Here is a 21199-nt window from a genome sequence, read left to right as displayed (position 1 = left end):
CTGGAAAATTACATGTTTTTCTGGTTGCCTATCCAAGACTGCGGAATTTCATTGTCTCCTCTCAAAGGACAGACAACCTGCAAAGGTATCTAGAACTTGGCAATATCTAGGGAGTAGCTACTTTACAAATCTGGTTTGAAAGCTCTTTGCTTTCTGTAATTTCCAATGAATTTTTTTAGTTTTTATGTCCCTCCACAATAAATTACTAGGGCACAAACAATTAATCACTAGGTGCTATACCTAAGAGAAGGACCGTGCACTAGACATCCTCTGTATTCAATAAGCTTATTGGGATATTCTATCTGTAGGATGCATATTGTCCATCCAAACATTCTCCCTTGTTCTGTTTCACTGTTACTGGAGTTTATTACTCTGCTTCAAAGATGCTTCCTCTCAACTAAAAGAAACACAGTCTGGCTCAGAGAAAACTTCTGATCTTAGTTATTCCTGAAAATTCAAAGCTATGTACAGCATGTTTCCCTGCCTTTCATCCTGGCCAATATATTCCCCATTACCCAGCCTCCAAGGTTGGGCTCTCACTCTTGCAGAATGAAGAACAGCTGCTACACTTGCCAGCACGGCCGGCACCTCCGGGGCTACGCGATCAGTGCTGTGAATGCAGCCTTTGTAGGGGCTCTGCCTCCCTGAGCCAAGCAGCATTCCTGGGCACCAGCATCTCTGCTGCGAGCAAACGTGCTACAAAGGCTGCAGCAGCAGGGTTGCAGCAAGCCATGGCTGCAGAGCTAGAGGTCTGTCATCTGCTGCAGCCCTTTACCTGCTGCAAAGTTATCTTCTGTTGCCATGGGAGGATGATAGGCTTTGTCCAGACGAGAGGCTGCACGTGGTGCCTGTCACTGGGCCTGACACAGCTGCCACTGGGGTCCTTTGCAGCATCAGGGGCCTGATGGAAAAAGGACACTGCTAGTACAGCTGACAACCATCACCTTTACCCTCTGGTATCACACATGGAACATGGTAGGAAACTGCTCAAGCCAGGCAGCGTTAAAACACCATAAAAATACATTCAGGCTCTGCATTTTCTACATTTTGCCAGAAACACAGCCAAATACTGGAAGATGACTGTTGACAGCATAGCAGGGAAGTGTAACTCCAGCGCAGCAGCTGCTGTTTCCATGGCTGGATGGGCATGGCAGCCAAAACAGTTTTTCTCACCACACTCACTGCCGTCGGACCTGGCACTGCACACTGGAGCTTTATAGTTTCATGTGTTCAATGCCAAAGAATTGTAATGTTGAAGTGGATCTACACCAAGAACGATCAATAATGGAAAAAAACTGAGGGGCAGAATGGTTTCCCTTTTCAAGTCAAGCATACTTGCATTAACAATGGGGTACATGGTCATCAGACTGGTATGTACCCCTTTCCCATCTGAGAAGGGGTAGGAAGGCCTAGATCAGCTTTTATGACACATTCATGAGTAATTCTGAAGTACAACTCAAACCATAAGCCAGATGCTTCCAGATCTGCCATCTTTTGGGAAAGGGAGGAGAATAGCAGTTGACATAACCTCTTGACACCTCAGAAAGTCTGAGCCTGTAGCATGAGCCATAACCATGGATGTCAGCTGTCCAGAAACCACCTTCCCTGCTAACACCAGCAAGTGCACATCCCACAGGGCTAGAGGACTTGTAGGCAGTGTAATAGGGTGCAAGATATACAACAGTAAAAAGTTCACTCTCTGCCCACCTGTGCAGTACTACAGCAAAACACTTTGCAGCTCCAGTTCCTGTGGTCTATTTCCTTACCAATTTGGCTGCTTTAAAAGCTCTGGAGATTTCCTTTCACCTTCTGGCAGAGGCTTCAGTCACCATACAAAGCTTTGACTTCTTTAATTGTGTTGGCCTACTTTTTACAGCCTAACCAGAGAGGTAAAAGGGCATTTTGCAGAGCATATCTTAGGATGAAAGGTCAGAATGGTAAGTCAGAAGTAAAATTCCTATAAATGTCAGTGGAAACAGAAGGATGTCAATGAGAATTGCTTTTTCAAATCTACTGATAGGTGTCTATAAAGCTCTGCAGAAAGAATGGCAACCACACAGTAGCTAAGTGCAGCCAGGAGGATCAATCACAGAGAGCTCAGTTAAACTACTACAGCAGGAAAAGACACCTCTGCTTTTGATGGGAGAAAGAAGCAGGTACTTATTATCGTGTTCTGTGAGCTTAAAGCAAGTGACAAAGAGCACTTGAGCAAGGACTTTAGGTACCCTACTATCAGTCAAACTTACAATCAGATAAAATTGTGTCCTCAAGCAATTTACAGTAGAAAATGCTCATATAAGCAGCAGGCCCTGTAGCCCCATCCCCTGCCCAATACATTTACATCTCCTCCAAAGCTGTCAATGGCTTCACCTGTAATAAAGCAAGCAATTACAGACAGACTGGAGTTAGCTGTTAACCCATTTCTGACTTTAAATCTTTCTGTTATACTACGTAAATTCAAAGAGACAGCCTAAGGTCAAGGAACAAAGACGCTGAGAGGGTCTGCAGAGTCTGACTCCCATTATTTTCAGTGAAAGTCAGACACTAAATATCCCTAAAATACAAATCTCGGTCTATTTCAAACTGTGCACATTAAAACAAGGAATGAGAGGTGGCATTGTGAGTGGGACAATGGCACAAAGCAGGGGTTAAGGTATACTGTCTTTGATTTCGTCGTGTAGGATGAATATCTAGAAAATACATCAGTGGCACTGGCTGGTTGAGATCACCTCCCAAATGAAGCTGAGCATGCTCCATTGCTGAAAGTATTAAAAATACCCAAGAGAAAGCAGTAAGTACCAGAAATGAGTGTATCTTGTAACTAGGACAGAAGGCTCCCTCTGCCACTGACATATTCTGCAATGAAACTGACTCAGGGTGGGCCACTATCTCCATGCCTCAGTGTTGTCCTTCGGTCAGGCTGTTGTCCTACATGCTAACAGAAATGGCCCCAGAGGCTTAATTGACTCAATTCAGGGCTGAATTCTCAATTCAGGCCAACTACATGTTATGGAAAACCCCAAATGTATGTTTAGATAAGGTCACCTCATTTTTTTGAGGAGAATAAAAGGAACAGAAGACTGCACAAAGTCTGGAATGATAATGGAAGAGCAATTTTCCTGCAGCCTCATGTGGAGGATTCCTCTTCTGCCACTGATATGTAAATAGTATGCTAAAAACTGGCTTTCTGAAAAGGAAAATGGAGCAAAAATGCATCCGAGCAGCTCCAGGCCTTGGTGATGTTTCATTATATGATAACCGTATGTCTTGCCATTCTGCTGGGTTAATCCACAGGAAACACATCCTCTGGGATTTTCATCTTATTTGGATCATTAGCACTCAGTAAATGAAAATAGAGATTATTTAATACTATCATTACTGTCGTCTCTAACTAACAACCTATTTCTCTGGTGGCTTCCCAGCACAGCAAACACATGCATTGCCTTTTTTTTTTTTTTTTTTAAAAAAAAAAACGTGTTCAACTCTCACCTCATGTTTGGAAGGTCTTCAAACTCAGTGTCCCTGTCCAAAGCTCCTGTCAGGGCTGCTTCTCAGCCATGAAACAAGAGTTACCAAAAACAGCAGCTTACCCAGGGCAATGAATCAAGAGTTAGGAATAAGCTAGTCTGAATGCCAAACCTCATTAACTCCTTCTAAACACAGCCGAACAAACCCTCATTCCAGTTCTAATGAGGTGTCCTGCTGGACACAGTGGTTATGTGAGCACTGTAAACATGCTTGTGATGGTCTCTGTTGGAGCTGTGGCCAAAGGTGCCAGTTCCCCAGCAGTGGGTGATGGATTGCTCTGTGGGCTCTTATGCTGGTTAGATACAGTGAGGTAACAAGGAGCCAAGTACACTGACTCCTTGCCTTAAGCATAACCTTGACCAAAAGCATTGGAAGGATTTTCTTTATGGAAGTGCTTTGGCTACAACCCTGGAACCACAGGGCCGAGTCCATTGCAGGGCTTTGTTCATCACATGGCATCACACTGGCTTCTTGTGACTGAATTTTCCTTGGAAGTATCAGGCATGTCTCCCCAGTGCCTCGCAAAGAGAGCTCTCCTGCCCTATTCCTGCCTCTTCAGTAGTAAAGGATCACTAAAATACACCCTCTGTCCCATGCTCTGCTCCCTATGAGGCCTCCTATACTGTTCCCTGCATCTTTCATAAAGGCACAAACAAGTGCAAGCACAGACACCTGCATAAATCCAAGGTAGCTCCAAGAAGCATCTCAAGGGTTCTGTCCTGTTCTGTGTAACCACCAGGCAGGGAAATTCTCAATGATCTGTACCAATCTCATTCAGCAGCACTGTGGGATCTGAGTTACGTACTGAAATTTTTCATTGCAAGTAACAAGCATTGGGAGCACAAAGGCTCTAATGAGATGGGTTTAATTGTCCATTTTATTACTCTTGTATCTATTTCGCTAAGTCCTCGTGCTGTTCTTAGTGCTGTACGAACCTTGAAACACAAGAGTTCCCACTGCTCAGAATTTACTCCCTGCTCCTTAGGGCACTTAAACACCCCTCTATCACATTCAGGATCTAAGTCCACCTTTCCAGCATCACTGATATTTTTAAAGTCTCCTTTCACCTCAACTACCAGATATCACCTAACTCCGTGTGCATTTAGATTCCCAGACCTCCACAGGCTGCTGCTAGAAGCAAACAAAGCTGAAGAACAGGATGAAAAGTGGACATGTGCAGGAGCAGCGTGAACTCTGCTGCCAGCTTGCCATCCAGCCTGCAGCAAAATGTAAATCTTAAGGTCAAGAAAACAGAGCCTCTAAACACAACCTCTGCATGCATGAAGCTGAATAAGTCAACTTCAGTTGATTACAGGTCAGCATCTCCAGCTGAAATATGAGAATGATGATTGGAAGCTTCTCCAAAAAGGAGATCCTCAGTGTGACAAGTACTACATAAGTGCAAGAGGCTGCTGCTGTCATCACAGCTGTGGTCTCTGCAGCAGAGCCCCAGCTTGCTAAATTGTGAGGGAAGAAAAGGAAGGGAAAAAAGGGAAGCAAAGATATTCTCTCCAAAGAGAGAAAGAAATGGAGGGAGATTAACCTGCCAACACCCGTGATAACGAGCAGACAGCCCTCATATCTCAGCCCTTCACAATTTGGTCTGGCCCCACTCTGTAGCTGAAGCAGGCCAGCATCTCTGCACCCCAAAAGGAGCACAAGGTGCATCAGACTGTTGAAGGATTCTTAGCTCCTCGACCTCCTATACCTTCCACAGATCTAGTTCTCAGAGATCTGTAATTCTTTAAATAAACCTCTCTGAAAACAGAGGCCAAGCTGAAGGAAAGTTTGTTCACCAGGTGCTATGTCTTTAGGACCAGACAGCCAGTAAGTTATGCAATGGTCTCTTTCTTTCTCTGCTTGGAAAAAGCAAACAAAAAAACACAATTCTACTTCTCCTCTCACCCTTTTAAGTGAGGTGCTAAGGTTCAACTTAATGAAACACAGCCATTTAAACCACTGTCCAAAGCAGACTTGGTTACCACCCGGCAGGGAAGAGCAGGCACACCAGGAGACACAGAACCATGCCCTAACCCTCAGCAGTGACTGATTCAGAAAGCAGATTTGATTTGGACCTCCCTTGTTTCTACTCAGAAAACAAGTGTGAGCCCCAGAAGGACCACAAGTGCAGTCTTTGCTTTTAGCCCATTTGGAGCAGCTGGGCAGGGACTTCTCCCTTTTCCTGTGCTCAGCAAAGAGGGGATGTTGTGCTTGAGCAGGGGGCTCTCGCTTTCCTGCTATGCCATGGCAGGAATCACTCTGACCCTTTTCATGTGAAGAGTGGCTTCCTTGTCATCAACACCCAGCTGCTCAGCAGCTCCTGCCTGGCCTGCCCTCCCCTCCTCTATCCATCACCCCACACGCTGCTTTCCCACCACAGCAGAAAGCAGCCAGAGCTGCTCACCAACCTCCTTCACAGACAGCTGCGGCCTTCACCTCGCTGCATGCTGAGAAGCTCGTAATCCCCCTGAGAAATGTGAATCCCTGCTGCAGGTCACCTCCTGCAGGATTTCTTGTGCTCCAGAGCTTGCGTTTCCCAAGCCGGGAGCTGGGACAGCCATTTGGCAAGGCAGCCCCCTCCTCTAGGAGGAGACCGGCCCACCCCGCCAGGTGCACTAGCTCCACAAGCAAACAGTGTCACACACCAGGAATAAACAAGGCTGCATAGCAACCGCTTCTCTGAAGAAATCTGGAGGAATATCTCCTGCCTGCAGGGTTGGCAGGCAGCTCCTCAGGTGCTGCAGCAGCAAGCACCCTAGGGAGATCAGTAGCACCCAAACCACAGCGCATGAGCAAATAGCAAAGCATCACTGGCAACTCACAAAAGGAAGAGGAAGTTTTCCACCCCCTTTGCCACAGAATTAAGAATTTGACAACTTCTTTGCTTGGATCAGCAGCGTGAGCTTGGAACCCTTCTTGTTTGGATTGGTGTAAATCCATGCCAGTCCTACAAAAAGCATCACATTCAGGCAAGATTAGCAAAAGAGGAAAAATAATTCTGCCCAAGTGTCCCTCTCTGATCCAACACAGCCACACTTAATGCCATCTCCACTAAACAAGAATCTTCCACCACCCTCATTGCAAATACTTTACGCCTCTCTGCTGTGCTATGGATAACTACACGATGTTGAACAGACGCTTGGTTTTACTACTGCACGTTCTGTTCTTGCTGTGCTTACTCGAAAGCTACTTTTCAAATGTGAAAATGACTTATCCATTATTTCTGTGGCAAGTTTTGGAGTGTTCCATAACAAAGTCACCGCTGTTATGCTGGCTGTTTTTACAAACACGCACACAAAAAGAAATTTTGAGCAGAGGTGCAATAACAACAAGGAACAGAAGCTCATTCTGTCTGTGTCATGATTTGGATCCACAAGAATATTCTGAAAAGAAGGAATTCTCCAAGTACTGAGTCCTGAGCTCTTGTGCAGTCTGCAAGCTAACAGAGAAGCACCAAGAAGATTTTTAGCTGGAAAAATGTGCAGTAATATAACTCCTATATGAAAACAAATAAAAAAACAAACATCAGCAATCCTTTCCCAGCAGGACAGTCACCACGTTGTGACATGGGGAAACGTCTGACACCTCACTCAGCAAAGAGCATCCAAGCCAATGGAAAGCATCTTCCTGCCTCTGCTGAATCACTCTGTCAGCAACAGCAGTGTAGGAGTCCAGGATTCAGCCTTACAATGTGTGAAATTTCAACCTCCCAAGACTTTCAGCTTCTCCAAGGCCGAGTAATTAGGTCCATGAGAAAATAACAAGCCTATACATCACAGGATGGCAGAAAATTGGCCAACTACAGCATATGGGTGTCCAAGTGTGACATTACCTACACAAAACAGGAGAATTCTCAAAAAAGTTTTTCCTCTTTGCTATAAACAAGCAGCAGAGAACTGCCTCAGACTCCAACACTGCTTTATGCTGTTAGAGAGGCTAGGAAAACTCTGCCTCAGCTCTGTTGAAAACTGCAGGCAAGACTTAATCTCATGCAGCTCCTGCCTGTAAAAACAGCATAGCAGAAACACTGCTTGTTCACCTCTCCTGGTTTTCTTCTTGGACAATAAATCCTTCAGGCCAGGGAACTCTCTTTCTACAAGCACGTCATCTAATAGAACCATTGGTTAGGGACAATTCCATAACATGGCAATGGCACTGCCTCTTCAAAAAATATTCCCTGGTATGGTGTTCAATCTGTTCCCTTTAATTAAGCTGAGTAACAAGCTACCAGCTCAGCTCTAGCAAAAAATGTAAGCTGCTGAGTATCTCAAATGAGCAACTCTACAGGAGAGCAGCATTTGGAGAGCTGTAAAGTGTGATCCTCATTAAACCACCAAAATAATGACTGAAGTTCAGCAAAGATTGTCAGCCAGTCAGATTGAGACCACCTGAGAGTACCCAGCATCCAGTCTCCAATCTGGAGTACTGACACACCTTGCCCTTCTGCTGGTGAGGCAGATTCAACAGCCCACACGCTTAGCCTGAAAAACAGGGAGACAAAGTTCTATTTCATTCTTCCTAAAATGGAAGAAAAAATGCTGCTATCACAGGAGAAAGGAGTACCTTCGCTCCTCAGCCTCACATCATCCCACTTCATCTTGGGCAACATCACCCCCAGGCCACATTATGTCACCTGCAGGCCCTTAATGCCACTGTGCATTACACAGGGAAGGATCAGTGTCCTGTGCACAACAGGCAGCCTAGAAATGAACCTGGTTGCAACACTATTCCTTGAGGCATCCCTCCCCAATAGGTTAACAAAACTACTTGCCATGAAATCCCTACACATGAAGCACAGCCTTTTCATTTTAACAAATACATTTTGGATGTATTTGGCTAAACCTCTGCCCTCCCTGCTTTGACCAACAACCTGCTCTCAGGCTGCATTTTCCTACAGCAGCAGAGAAGCCTTGGGGCTAAGCAGAGCTTTTCCCCTGTCCAGAGCAGGGATGGAAATAATGCCATCTTACACACTTGTAACCTGAAATCTACTTAGTTACCGCTCTTGACATCTTTTCATTCACAGGGCATACTTGCTGGGCAGCATGGCCCTTCGCAGCAGCCTCACAGCACACATACAGTTCTTATTTTGTTTTCAGGAACCGCTGCTAGGTTGGGAACCCTTGGGCTTTCCCCATGGCAACCTCATTTGTGCACTGGGCAAGGGCAACCAATGCTGTGTGGCATTTGAGCCTACAGGAGAAATGACCCAAGCACACAGCAGTTCTGGAGCCAGCGGGTTTATGCAGACCTTCTGGTTATATGACCAATGAGCAGAAGCAGGTTATTAATTTAGCACCGAAGGTGCCAATGAAGCTTTGCAGGCTGGGAGGAAACAGATGAGCTTCACTAACAAATACAAGCTGGGTTCCAAGCCAATGGTAAAAATTGATGTGAGCTGGAATACCAACATACAGAAAAAAAAAAAAAAAAGAGTGACATGAAGGCTTTTTATTTTTTATATACTCGTTTCTTAATCAATCCTGGATTCCTAATGGAGAAAAAACCAGGCAGAAAACAGGATGAATAGAGATAATGCTGCTTCTGCCTTTCTTCACCTACTTCTGCTTTGCTCAGCCTTTGGTCAAGACCTCCCTAGCTTTTCCATATTAATTAGACTCAAATCAGCAGGGCCCTGAGGGCTTTGAGAGGGCCACTGTCTTCTGCTTCCTTCCCCCCACAAAGTGGTGTCACAGAGAATAAACCAAATAATCCAAAGAATGACAGGAGAGATGTGTAGGGAACGCACTCTCATGTCAAGCAGTTAGAAGCTAGTAATACACAAAATATACCATAAATTGGCAGCCACGCCCATGACAGAGAGTTGGAACTGGCTGGTCTTTGAGGTCCCTTCCACCCCAAGCAATCCGTGATTCTATGAAAATTGATGTGATGGGTGAAAAAGCACTTGTTTCAACTATTTCCGTTCAAAAAAAAAAAAAAAGTTTTAAAACTGCACATTTGATATTTTTCTTAAATTGCCCTCATCCAATTGTGAAATGGTGTCCATTCAGAGTAACCCTAATTCCAAAAGGTGAATCCCTACCTCAGCACAGAGCTGACCTGCAGGCACCCTCTGATGACTCAGGGCACTACACACACCGTGCTTCCCAACCTAATTCATTTAGGATCGTATGGTCTTCAGCTCAGCCTGCTTGGTTCCCTATGTTGCTAATCTAGTTAACTGCATACTGGCTAATTGCAGGCTTTAACTCACTGCCAAATGTGGCAAGTCACCGTCTGGTCGCTCTGGCTACCTGAAAAGTCAGCAGCCATGTGAAGCTGAGCCTCAGCTGTGGATGCAGAGAAACCAGCTGGTGACACCTGCTATCCAGCACAAGTTGCATTACATTTACTTGATCATAATAGAATGGTTTTCACGTAACACAAGGAAAAAAGAATAAATAGATTTGTATATCCTTAACACAAAGTCTGGGGAGTAACTGACACAGGAAAAACATGACTTTCCTATGGGTCCAGATATCACTTCAAAAGCATGGCATGTGAGTCAATGTGCTAGCATGGTGTGGTCAAAGTCCTCTCCCTAGCTTTGCCAGAATTTAGCCCTAATCCTTTTGAAAACCAGACTCAGCTCCCACAGCTTTCACCTCAGTGTGTGTGTACTGGCCTGCTGGAGGCAGGAGGTGGGCAAAGCCCAGCCAGCTTCAACGATGCCACCCCACCAGCCTCTGTTACAGACCAACATGCAGTGCCAGCAGAAAATAATTTCCAGCTATTGAAAAATCCATGCAATAATAGTGGCAAATCTATACAGTGAAGGTGGTTGAGACTTGAACTAAAGATACAAAGAGAAGTCAGGCCTGCGACTTATTCCACCTGCCATCAGCTTTGAAAGGTCCTGAAAAACACTTCCAACTTGCATTGATCCCTGCTAAGAGCTTGGCAGGGAGCGTACTGCAAGCTGGAAGATGCCCAAACCTGCAGGCAGGTAACAGCCCACCTCAAACAGATGGGGAGGCTTCTTCCAAACTCTCCCACACTGAAAAACATTATTACAGCAAACAAAGATGAAGAGCTCAATTTCCTTACTAATGGCTTTCCATTCAATTTTCCTGTGGCTCCAGAAATTAGCTGCCTGAGCACCAAGGGAAGGAAAAATGGGCACAAGAAGGTGGATTTTTCTCAGAGCTACAAAGCTGAATATTTACAAAGCCTTGCAAAGTCACGGAGAAGACTGCAATGGTGGATGAGTAAGTTCCCCATTTTAGCCTCACTGTTTTAAACAACACTCGGTGCCTACAGTGGAGAAAGCTCTCTGTGGCTTTGTAGGAAGTAGAAATAGCAGAAATCAGGGGGCTGAGCCTGACTCCACCGAAAGCAAGTGGCCACAATGCATAGCCCATGAATGCTTTGAGAAACTACTCCTATTCTGAAATGCATTCTCCTCGTCAGTCCTGGGTGGAAAATTATTTCCAGCCACCAGCCCACAGCAAAGAATAATGATGGATGAAAAATGGCCCCCCTATCGTTTTCTATGAGATGCCAGAAATGAGGTATGGGGGATTGCTAGTGGGAATGCTGTGAGATGGCAGCACAGAGGGAACAGCTCGTTTAGCAGCCAGCTCTTCTCCGCCACCAGCAGCTGTGCACCAGGCCTTCAGCACAAAGCAGAACTCATTCACAGCAAAGAGCAACCAATGAGCCTATTGAAATGCCATAAATCCTACACTGGCAGAGCTCGAAGCAAATCCAGGCTCCACACAAAATTAGGCCTTATGGCTGCACCTAAAGGCAGGCAGGTAACTGAAAGATGAGAACATTTAGAAGAGACCCTATGAGCACCAAGAAAGGAAAGCTTTGGGGGCAGGAAGAAAAACTGACAACCAGTGCCTGGGTAAGGTGACTACCAACCCATTGTGGATCCCACTGCTCCACTGCAGCAGCTGCAAACAAAGAAAATCTATCTTTCTGCTCCTCACATGGTGTCATTCCATTCCTCATCTGAGTGAGAGCAAGAATGTCCAGAGGTGTACCATTATCTTAAAGCAAAGCCATGACTTTGCCATTCTTCTCAAATATAAAAACGCATCACTCAGGTGACATTTCCTGAGACTTCAGCAAGGTATGTTTTTACAAGACATGCTGCCTCTGGAGAAGGGATGAGTGAAAGTTGAGATTCCTACATGGGATAGAATTGTGCTCTGGGGCATCAAGTGACGCTCCTTATGAACAAGGGCACTTCCTTCTACCAATCTTGATGGGTTTTGAGCAGTAATCGAATGACAGTGGAGATTTGCACTGTACCTAGGAGCATCAAGCTAGGCATGCAAAGATACGTCCTTGAAACCTTGTAAAATGACAAGGTTACACCTGTGCCCAGACTTCTCTGGAAACTCAGGCATGGGCATGTTCCTCTCTGCAGCTGCCAAAGAGCTCTGAGTCTGTGGGGCAAAGGTTTACCACAAAATTACCATCATCCCTAGGATGGATGGATCCTGGCTACTCAAGTCTTTTGTTTTGTGTATGTGTTTGTCTGTGTTTTAAACCATAGGAGCTATAGAAAACCACAAAAGGACGTGACAGTCCTTGGGTCCTTTACTCATTCCCATCAGGACTGGTAGCAAAACTGTAATTAATTTTAAATGCCAAGGAACAACCTTCAGAGCACAGCCTACAATGTGGAACCAGGCTTCTTCATGCAGTCTGTCATCTGCGCATTTTTAAAACAATACAAAAAAAGTCTTCGATAAAAAGATTTTTTTCTCCAAACACATCCATGAGCTGTGATCTTTCATTTTCCACAAAACAGATAAAGAAAGGATCAAAACAATTGTCAGCTGAACAATAGTTGAGATGCTTGAAAACACTTGGCAAAGCAGTCAACTATCTGAAACAAGCTGTTCCCATTTTGTCAGATGCTTTCCTTGTTAGATATTCACTTAAAAATGATAATCTGACTAATATTTATAATACTTTTGTTTCTAAACTTGTAGGATCTACGCAGTGAAGCAAAGGAATGTCATGCCAGTGTCTCCTTGGTACCCACAGAAGCCCTAAGGAGAGCTGCAGAGGTGCTGCGGAGAGGCAAAGCATGCACCACACTTGTGCACATTCCTGGCACAGCATTCAGCAGCAGAGCCTTGCCCAGGAGAGACCACCCTGTGCCACCAGTTCAGCCAGCATAGAGGAAAACCTAGAGGCTAGCTGCAGAGATACAAAGCCTGGTACACCAGGCATTTAAAGCAGATCTGGCTGCACGTGACTCAGTAAAACCACAGATCTGTTCCTTGAACAGACCCAGCCATCCACCTCACACCTCTCTCACTTCAGCTCCCAGCTGAGCAGCCTTCCTGGTCTGCAAAGAAGTGCAGCACGCTGTTTCTTTGAGGATGAGAGTGAGACTTTCTCAGAAGCGTAAAACCTCATGTAGCCCTTACACATAAAGCCCTTTGCTCCAGAGCCATTTGTCCACCCCGTAGGAGGCAGGGAAGGAGCTCACATGGATTTAATCTGTTTGGTTTTGCATGCATTCTGCTAGGGATAACAAAGGCTGCTATAGTTCTGTCTTCTCCAGGGACCCTTTAAAAACTTTTATTGTGACTATAACTCCAGTAAACACACACAAGTAAAATCTACTCCCATGCAGCCGGCCAAGGAGTTTGAGTTCCTTTGGCAAAGGGCACTAACCGCAAAATAAATAAAATGCTTGCTGCAAGAATGACAAGAAGGGAGACCTACCTTCACCTTTGTTTTTGTTTACATGCTTCCATTAGTACCCAGGGAAGTTTAACTCTACCACGCCTGGTCCCCAGCCCCAAGTCCGCAGGTCTCAGCACACCTCTGGCAATCCACCACCCTGCAACTTCTCAGCAATTCGGTCCCGATGCACTAAACTGCCACTGCTCACTAAGACGTTAGACCTGATGACACCTAAGCAGATTCATTAATGTATTAGGCAAATGCAATCTGATTGGCTCCTTTTTTTAGGCGTTCAGCAAGCGGCGTGCAAACAAACCTGGAGGATGAGGCTCTCAGGGGAGGGAAGGCAGCTTGCCAGCATTCTTGCTTAAATGGAGGGAAATAAAGCAGCAGCTCTCCCACAATCACTCTGGAATTCACAGCCTACAGCTTGCTCCAAGACAGCAGAAGACAAAACGTGGGATCAACCTCGTAAGCTTTCCAAAGACACAGCGTATCTTCCACATATACCATGCATCTTTAAGTGCTGTTCTACTTCAAAGTGGCGTGGAACTAGCTATGGCCAAACCAAATCTCAACCACCAAGTGCAACCACCTTGCACTTAGACAGAGGCAAACCACCTCTAAATTAATCGAACACATTGCAATCATAATACATCTGACTTCTGCAGGCAATTTGTCTTTAGTACCATGGGCTACAATGTCATTAGATATCATGAATTAAGCAGAACCAGACTGGAAAGATGCTCAGAAAAGAGTCCTGAAGCTCAACAGGAAGCAGGATGAGCAATTCACACTCTTCCAGGTGACACTACCACATCAAGAATGTGGTAAGACATTCTGTATGCAACTACAGAACACACCATCAAACACAACATAGATCCTCCCCAGTAATATCACAATGTGATCACATCTTGTATTCATAAAGACATAAGGCAACATTTCTCCAATCCACTCAGCCCATTCCATTGGTTTTTCATCATAAAACATTTCGTAAGCCTAAAGGTCTGGATAAAGCAGTGATTTGCTGCAGAATAATGCTTATCAGCACCAGGGTTTTGTGAGCACATCTTACTAGACGAATACTCAGGGCCCTGTCATAGCTCAAACACTGAGGATGACGTTGCTTTTCTGTGTCCCTAGCCTCTGGAAGGATCTATGCCTGTCCACCAGCAGCCCAGCCCTTGTTTCACCCAACCAGAACACTGCACTTGCCTCTCCCAAGGAACTGCTTGATGAACACAAACCATGTTGTGAGGCAGCAAAGGAAGCGAGCAGTAACAGCTTTCAGCCCATTATTGCATTACTTGGGTTTTAGTTGGATGCAATAGGAAGGTTATATGATGGCAGATGGGACCTGAGTAGGAGGCACTATGACCATTTGAGTAAACCATCGTATTCTGGGGAAGAGAGTGGGAGAAGAGAGGAGGAAGAAACAGCACACTGCAGTGCTTTGCCTGCTTACTACAACCCCCATTACATCTAACATATTGGCAACGTCTTTTCACCACTTGCCAAAAATTCATGCTCTTACATGGCACTGAACAGTTAAATATTTCTGCACATCACTCCCCTACCCCTCCTCTCCTCTTTCCAAGAAGGAATCAATTCCTTGTCCTGCTGCACATCTGGCCATTGTTTCCTGGTTTTTTTTTTGGTGTGTTTTTTGGGTTTTTTTTAAGCTGTGTAATTAAGAGCTTATATAAAGTTGATTTAAAGTGAGCCTGGCCTTGAGGTGACTCCATGAGGGGAAGGTAGGGGTGCTCAGCAGGTCAGGGATGGGTTCATCTGCTTGTTCCCTGGGACAGTTGAACTTTGAAGGAAGGCTCCTAGGGAGCAGAAAGACTCTACACAGCAATGTGACTGGAAAACAGATTGCTCGGGGATCTTGAACTCTTATTTAATTCATAGATTTAGAAAAGGCTCACACACAGCACTGCAAAGCAGAGCGCAGCTGAGTTTGTGCCCTCCATTAGGATGAAATATTGCATTCGCCTACCATGGGGCTCTGGTGCCTTTCTCTAAAATATCAAGTCCAGGACCCTCAGAGATGGGTTTCTGAACAATACAGTTTACTTAAGACCAATCCAGTCTGTCAATTCACATATTCAATTCACAGGACTAGCAGTGTGCCCTTGTGGCCAAGAAGACCAATGGTATCCTGAGGTGCATCAAAAAGAATATATCCAGCAGGTGGAGGGAGGTGATCCTCCCCCTCTATTCTAAATGTGGCCGCACCAGGACAGAGTGCTGTGCCAGTCCTGGGCTGCCCAGCTCAAAAAAAGACAGGGATCTCCTAAAAGGAGTGCAACAAAAGGCCACAAAGATGATAAAGGGCCTGGAGCATCTCCCATATGAAGAAAGGCAGAGTAACCTGGGTCTGTTCAGCCTGGGGAAAAAGATGACCGGGGTGGGGGGTGGGAATCTGATTCATGTTTGTTAATATCTAAAGGGAGGTGGGAGGCAAACAGATGAGGCCAGGATCTTCTCAGTGTGTAGCAATAGGGCAAGGAGAAATGGCCTTAAACTTGAGCATAAGAAGTTCCATATAAACACATGGAAGAACTTTACTGCAAGAGCGAACAACTGCCCAGAGAGGTTGTAGAGTGTCCTTCTCCGTAGATATTGAAGGTCTGGACGCCTTCCTGTGCAACCTGCTATAGGGAAGTGCTTTAACAGGGGGTTGGACTCAATGATTTCCCGAGGTCCCTCTTCCAACCCTTGTGATTCTGTGATATTGGTGATTGAACACACCTCTCCTCTGTCCTCTGCAAAACAAGCTTGTTAAATCAGCTGCAAGTTTATCCCTCCTAGAAACCAACCTCTGATTTTCAACTAGCTGATTTCACATGCATTTGCAGCCACATAATCAGCAGCTTATTTACATATGAATACCTTCTTCATAAACAATGCCAACAGGTGATGGTAACAACTACAGAACCAGGTGCACACTCGAGCATCAGAGCACACATTGATGTCTGAACTCACTGAACACAAGAAAAGGAAAAACGCTGCACAGCAATGAGGAAAAAAGTGTGAGAAACAGCCGTGTGAGCACCAAGTGGGACAAAGAGAAGGGCTGAAGCAGAGATCCCCCCTGAGAGCCCACTCAGGGGCCGGAACATCCCCAACACTCACTGCTGTATTCATGTTTCTGAAAGGGAATGATAGGGCTACATTCAAGCTCTCCCTCTGAGGCACGTGTCAGAGCTGCACAGCCACCCATTTTTGTTTCCCACATCTCTAATGAAGGAGGATTTCTTGCACTCCCACACACCTCCCCTTTCTGATCTGTCAGCTTTTTTCTCTCTCTAAACACCAAGCATGAGCAGAGCCCTAGGAAACCACACTTGAAACCCTTTCAGACTTCAGAAATGCAAAACATCACAGATGAGAGCTAGAACAACTGAGACCCCCAGTTCTCCCTTCACTTCAAGATATTACAGCACTATGATTCAAAACAGCATTAAATGATGCTACATTTGGCTCTGGCAACTGAGAAATGATAAAGGAAAGACTGGCAAACAGAGGGACTCCAGGAGGAAGGAGAACAGGCAGCCTTTGGAGACACCGATCCTGCAGCTGGAAGTGTCAAGCTGACTTGGGGGTTAATGGAAGGAAGATTCGTACATGGGGATCTACTGTAATCCTTCAACAGCTAAATGTGATGACAGTGGGAGCCCACTCAGCAAGCACTATTTTTGATGTTCAGAGCATTTCTTATCAGATGCAATTAAAGTTCTAATCTTAAATGCTTAGGAGAAAATACATCCCAGGCCTCAAAGCTACATAAGATCACCTTGCCAAACAAGGCTTTTCCTTCCTGAGTGACACAGTAACACCAGGCACACCAGGCCTGCTTCTCAAGCTGCTTCCTGAAGTCATGGGAACTACAGGAACCCTTAAGCAAATTGATGAAAGCTAAGGTTCTGTGCACACCATTAAACTTCACACACCAGAGAAACACACTTTACAAATTAATTTGGACACATAGACCGTGCTTATTTAACTCTCTTTTCTGTAGATATATATTCTCATAAGGCTTCACTTGTCATCTGCTATGGTCCCTGAGTACACTTAAGTTCTGCACATCCCCAGAAGTGCTATTACTGTTTTACATTTAAAAAAAACAGATCACCTCCAGTCCTTTCTTTTCTGGCATCCCAGCATTTTAAGCACATTGCAACAGCTTTTCCACAGTGACAACGTGCACATACAGTGCAAGACATGGAGCTAGAAGGCACAGCCATAGGAGTGCACCTTGTCTGCGCAGCAGAGCAGAGGGCTGGGGACAGCTGCCAGCAGCACAGATGCAGGCTGAGCACCCAGTGGTTTTGTATCACATATATTTCCCCCACCATTTTGCAAAGCAGTCAACAGATTGGAGCTGTGAGCTGCAAGATGGCTAGAATGTTTACCATGATCCCAAAACCTGTATCAGCCCTCCTGACGGTGCAATAGGTGTTTCTTTGCCTTGGCTCAGCAGGGAAAACAATTGGATAGCCAGTGTCACTCCTCAGACAGTTCAGATTACAGCACTGTTATCAACATGTGTATCATCCCATTGGTGGGCATAGGGTGCTTTCCTACTCACAGCATTTTGCTCGCACTGGGAACACTGTTCTGCTCAGACTTCTGTATAGAAATGTCAGTGCTAACTTCTCCTTTGTCCTGCATGTGAAACATGAACTGAGACACAAAACTGTTATCAGTCCCCTCTACAAAGCAGCAGTTGGTGCAGCTTTCAGCATCTTACAATGGGGTTCTCCATTTGAACAACAAGCTAGTCAAAAATTTATTTATAGATAGAGAGAAAAATCCGTCCTATAAATATGAAAATATTTCACTGGAATCGAGGAAACTGCAGGAAAGGAATCGTCACTTTGAAACTCCTCCAGAGTTCATACTTCCCAGAAAAGCCATCCCTTCTTCCTATTAGTTTACCTCACTTAAACATACCCTTTTGCCAAATCCTTAATCGTAGAATTGTTTAAGTTGGAAAGGACTCTTGCACAGTAAAAAAAATAGAGGTATGTAGCTACCTCTGACCAATTTTCAGATAACTCAAGAAACAAATTACTCACAAGCAGGTAACAAAAAAGAAACAGCTTACCCTGCTCTGAAGATAAGGGTTCACTGGAAAATACCCTAAAGGAAACAGTCTCCAAGTAGAGATCCTTCCCTCTTGGCTGCAAGCCTGTAAATGAGGTTAGGGAGGTCATATGGGTGAATTGCTTGCACCTGTGCTCCAGGGCTGGCTCCACCCCTTCACCAGGTGCTCAATCACTGGTTCAGGCCATGACCTAACAGTTCCCATGCAACCATTAAAGGCCATCTACTCCAACCCCCGCAGTGAGCAGGGACACCCACAGCTCCACCAGGTGCTCAGAGCCCCATCCAGCCTGACCTTGGGTGTCTTCAAGGTCAGAGCACCCACCACCTCTCTGACCAACCTGTGCCAGTGCCTCACCACCCCCACAATAAAAATCTTTAAGTTGAACATAAGGAAAATCTCCTTTCTCTATGTATCCTATCACCACAAATTCTACTAAAGACTCTGCTTCTTCCTTGTAGCTCCCCTAATCATCCCTACAAACTGTATTTCAACTGTACACCTTGATTTGAGGAGCCTGAATGCAAGACGATGCTTCAGAAAACTGCAAGTCTGGAGAGCACCCAAACCTGTAAAGTGCTGGAAGTCTGTCAGCTGGAACAGCAGCTATGGATGCCCATGTTCCCCAATCATGCCACAAGATTTTCTACATTACAGAAATCTCTGAAGCGACAAAGAGCAACTCAAGCAAAAGCAAATTCTACAAATCTTTGCCGTTAGCTGCTTTCCCAGAGAGCCCAGATGATGGCAGAAGATCCTATCCGATCACAGAAACTTCCAGCCTGGAACAGTTCAAAGGGTCACTGGTTCTGTCACAGACATTGCATGTGATACCATTTCTGTCTGACTTACCTCTACACCAAATCCTTGGGAGGCACCACAGATAGTCTCACCTGATGCAGAGTGGAAAGATTTTTCGTAGTTTCATTGACGTGGACACGAGAAAGTTCCTTGTTGATGCCAGTTTCCCACAGCAACTGCTGCCATGGTTATAAATCATTTATTGCCCCCCGTTGGCGAGCAGCTGAATATAAAGAATGGGTTTACTATGTGCAGGAGAGCATAGCAAGCACACAAACCTGCTCCTCCCGAAACGTGCCAGCAGGCAGCAAAGTGCAGCAGGGTTTTGTTGCAGGGCCTTTGGGAAGTCGGTGAAACAGCTGACAGAAAGTGCTCTCTCATGCTGATGAAAGCAAGCAGCCCTCCGGCTTAGTCACAGAGATTGAGGGGTCCTGAGTGCAGTAACTATCATGCAAGGAGCTCAGAGACAAACTACTCTCGCAAAGCCAGCGCAGAGCTTGAAGGAAGTGTTTTTTCTCAAGGACAAAATGTACCATTAATTCCTTAAGGTATGCACTTATAACTTATAGTGCTCATTACCGAGCCAAGACATTTGAAATAACCTAGTTAAGCCCATCTCCGTGATTAGAAGAGCTTTGGATAGGCTCCAGGTCTGACCATGACTTCACTCCCCCTCTTAGATAATGCGAGATCCACTCACACAAATCTCATTTCTTCTCTCTCATCCCTTCCTGCAAAACAGCATTACGTCCTGCTGCCAGAACAGAAGCACAGAGAAGCACACGGGCTTTTCCTTAGGCAGAGACCCAGGCTCTCTTCCAAGCAGGATTTTCTTCATGATCTTATTGATCTTTCAAGGAACCCACACTCTGGGAGGGAGGCGGTGAGCGGCATCTCAGACAGGAAGGATACGGTTGCGTGGCACCTAGGTGAAGTCATCCACTTGGAGCAAACTAGGAGGAATCATATTTCCCTACATCAATCATACTGCTCTCTGAAGTAAAACTGAAGTTTCAGGCTAGCCCCAATTAATTAACATATGGGACTTTCCCACAGCCCACCTCCTGGATGGTTCCTCAAGGTCCCACAGCAGTGAGGCCGGACACGCACGCAAGGAAACTGTTTGCAGTGATCCCTCTCCAACCCCCTCCTCACAGAGTACAGGGAACCAGCATCCCAAAGGCTAATCCCCCACAGATTAGTCCCCTGGAGATGGAATCTGTGTTAATAGCTTCAAGTGAAACTTAACTATAAGGCCATACACCTTATCTCAGTAGCAGCTCTTACTCCAGTACCACACTGCAGAGAAATGCTACAATATTTAACAAGGGAGGCAACAAAAACCTTCAGCGCAAACCCTTGGCATAGTAGGAAGTTCCCTTGGAAGCAGAACCATAATAAGAGAGAATATTGTGACTGACACTGTCTCACAGCAGGATGCATTTCAGCAGTGCTAAGACAATGCCATCCTCAGTCCCGCTTCACAGGTTGCTCTTGATAGCCAAGGTACGTACCTTTTGTGAAGCTGCTGTGACACCCTCTGGTCAGCTGTGGTATCGCTCCTTACTGCAGATGTCATTTACTGCAGCAATCTGGAAATTAGGCCATCATCACATAAAAACAGCAAAGCGATACCCCTCCCATTGTGCGGAGGTGCCTGGAGCAGCGTTAAGTACACACCTATAAATGGAACACAATACACATTTGGCATATAAAAGCAGTACACATCAGAGTTTCCACCTCATGGACTTTCTGACTGTTTAACCAATGAGACTGCACTGGACACATCTTGGACATTATACAAGCCCCCAGCTAAACTCTGCTGATCAGAACAAGCAGCTGTCTACCTTCCTGACTCCCTTCGTTCATACTAACACAAGCATCAGGGCTGAAAGGCAGGGTTACTCAGTTCCCAACCCCTTCCTCCAGTTGATGTTGCATCTTTGAAAGACGAAGACATGAATGTTTAGTCTATCAGCTGGCTGATATTTCATGCAGACAGATAAGCAGTGTTAAAGATTAGAAAGTGCACAGAACAGTCAGTTATCAACTCAGGTGCAGGTAATTTTTGGAAGGACCCCAGTTGCTTGCAGTTGG

At 45.4% G+C, this 21199-nt stretch overlaps 1 protein-coding gene across 4 annotated transcripts in view; it reads right to left on the bottom strand.

Moving 5' to 3' along the window:
* Window positions 1-19234, bottom strand: part of TOGARAM2 (TOG array regulator of axonemal microtubules 2) — a 48816-nt gene extending 29582 nt beyond the window's left edge. The window contains exons 1-3 of one of the 4 annotated variants that reach the window (XM_085218855.1): window positions 19154-19234; window positions 18302-18385; window positions 776-901 (exon numbers count right to left, since the gene is read on the bottom strand). Coding sequence is in view for 3 of the 4 variants with exons in the window: in XM_031552307.2 (XP_031408167.2) it covers window positions 776-803 (28 nt within the window). In the remaining variant the exon portion in view is untranslated. Of the gene's footprint in view, window positions 1-775; window positions 902-5936; window positions 6203-13227; window positions 13403-18301; window positions 18386-19153 lie in introns of those variants that run through there. The other 3 variants (XM_031552307.2, XM_085218854.1, XM_085218853.1) reach the window with 3 other exon arrangements.
* Between the last annotated feature and the right edge of the window lie 1965 nt (window positions 19235-21199).

This window comes from Meleagris gallopavo, chromosome 2 (genome assembly GCF_905368555.1).
Source record: "Meleagris gallopavo chromosome 2, MGAL_WU_HG_1.1, whole genome shotgun sequence".
Lineage (NCBI taxonomy): Eukaryota > Metazoa > Chordata > Aves > Galliformes > Phasianidae > Meleagris > Meleagris gallopavo.
The sequence above is the reverse complement of the archived record's forward strand: the minus strand, read 5'-3'. Positions and strand labels throughout refer to the sequence as shown.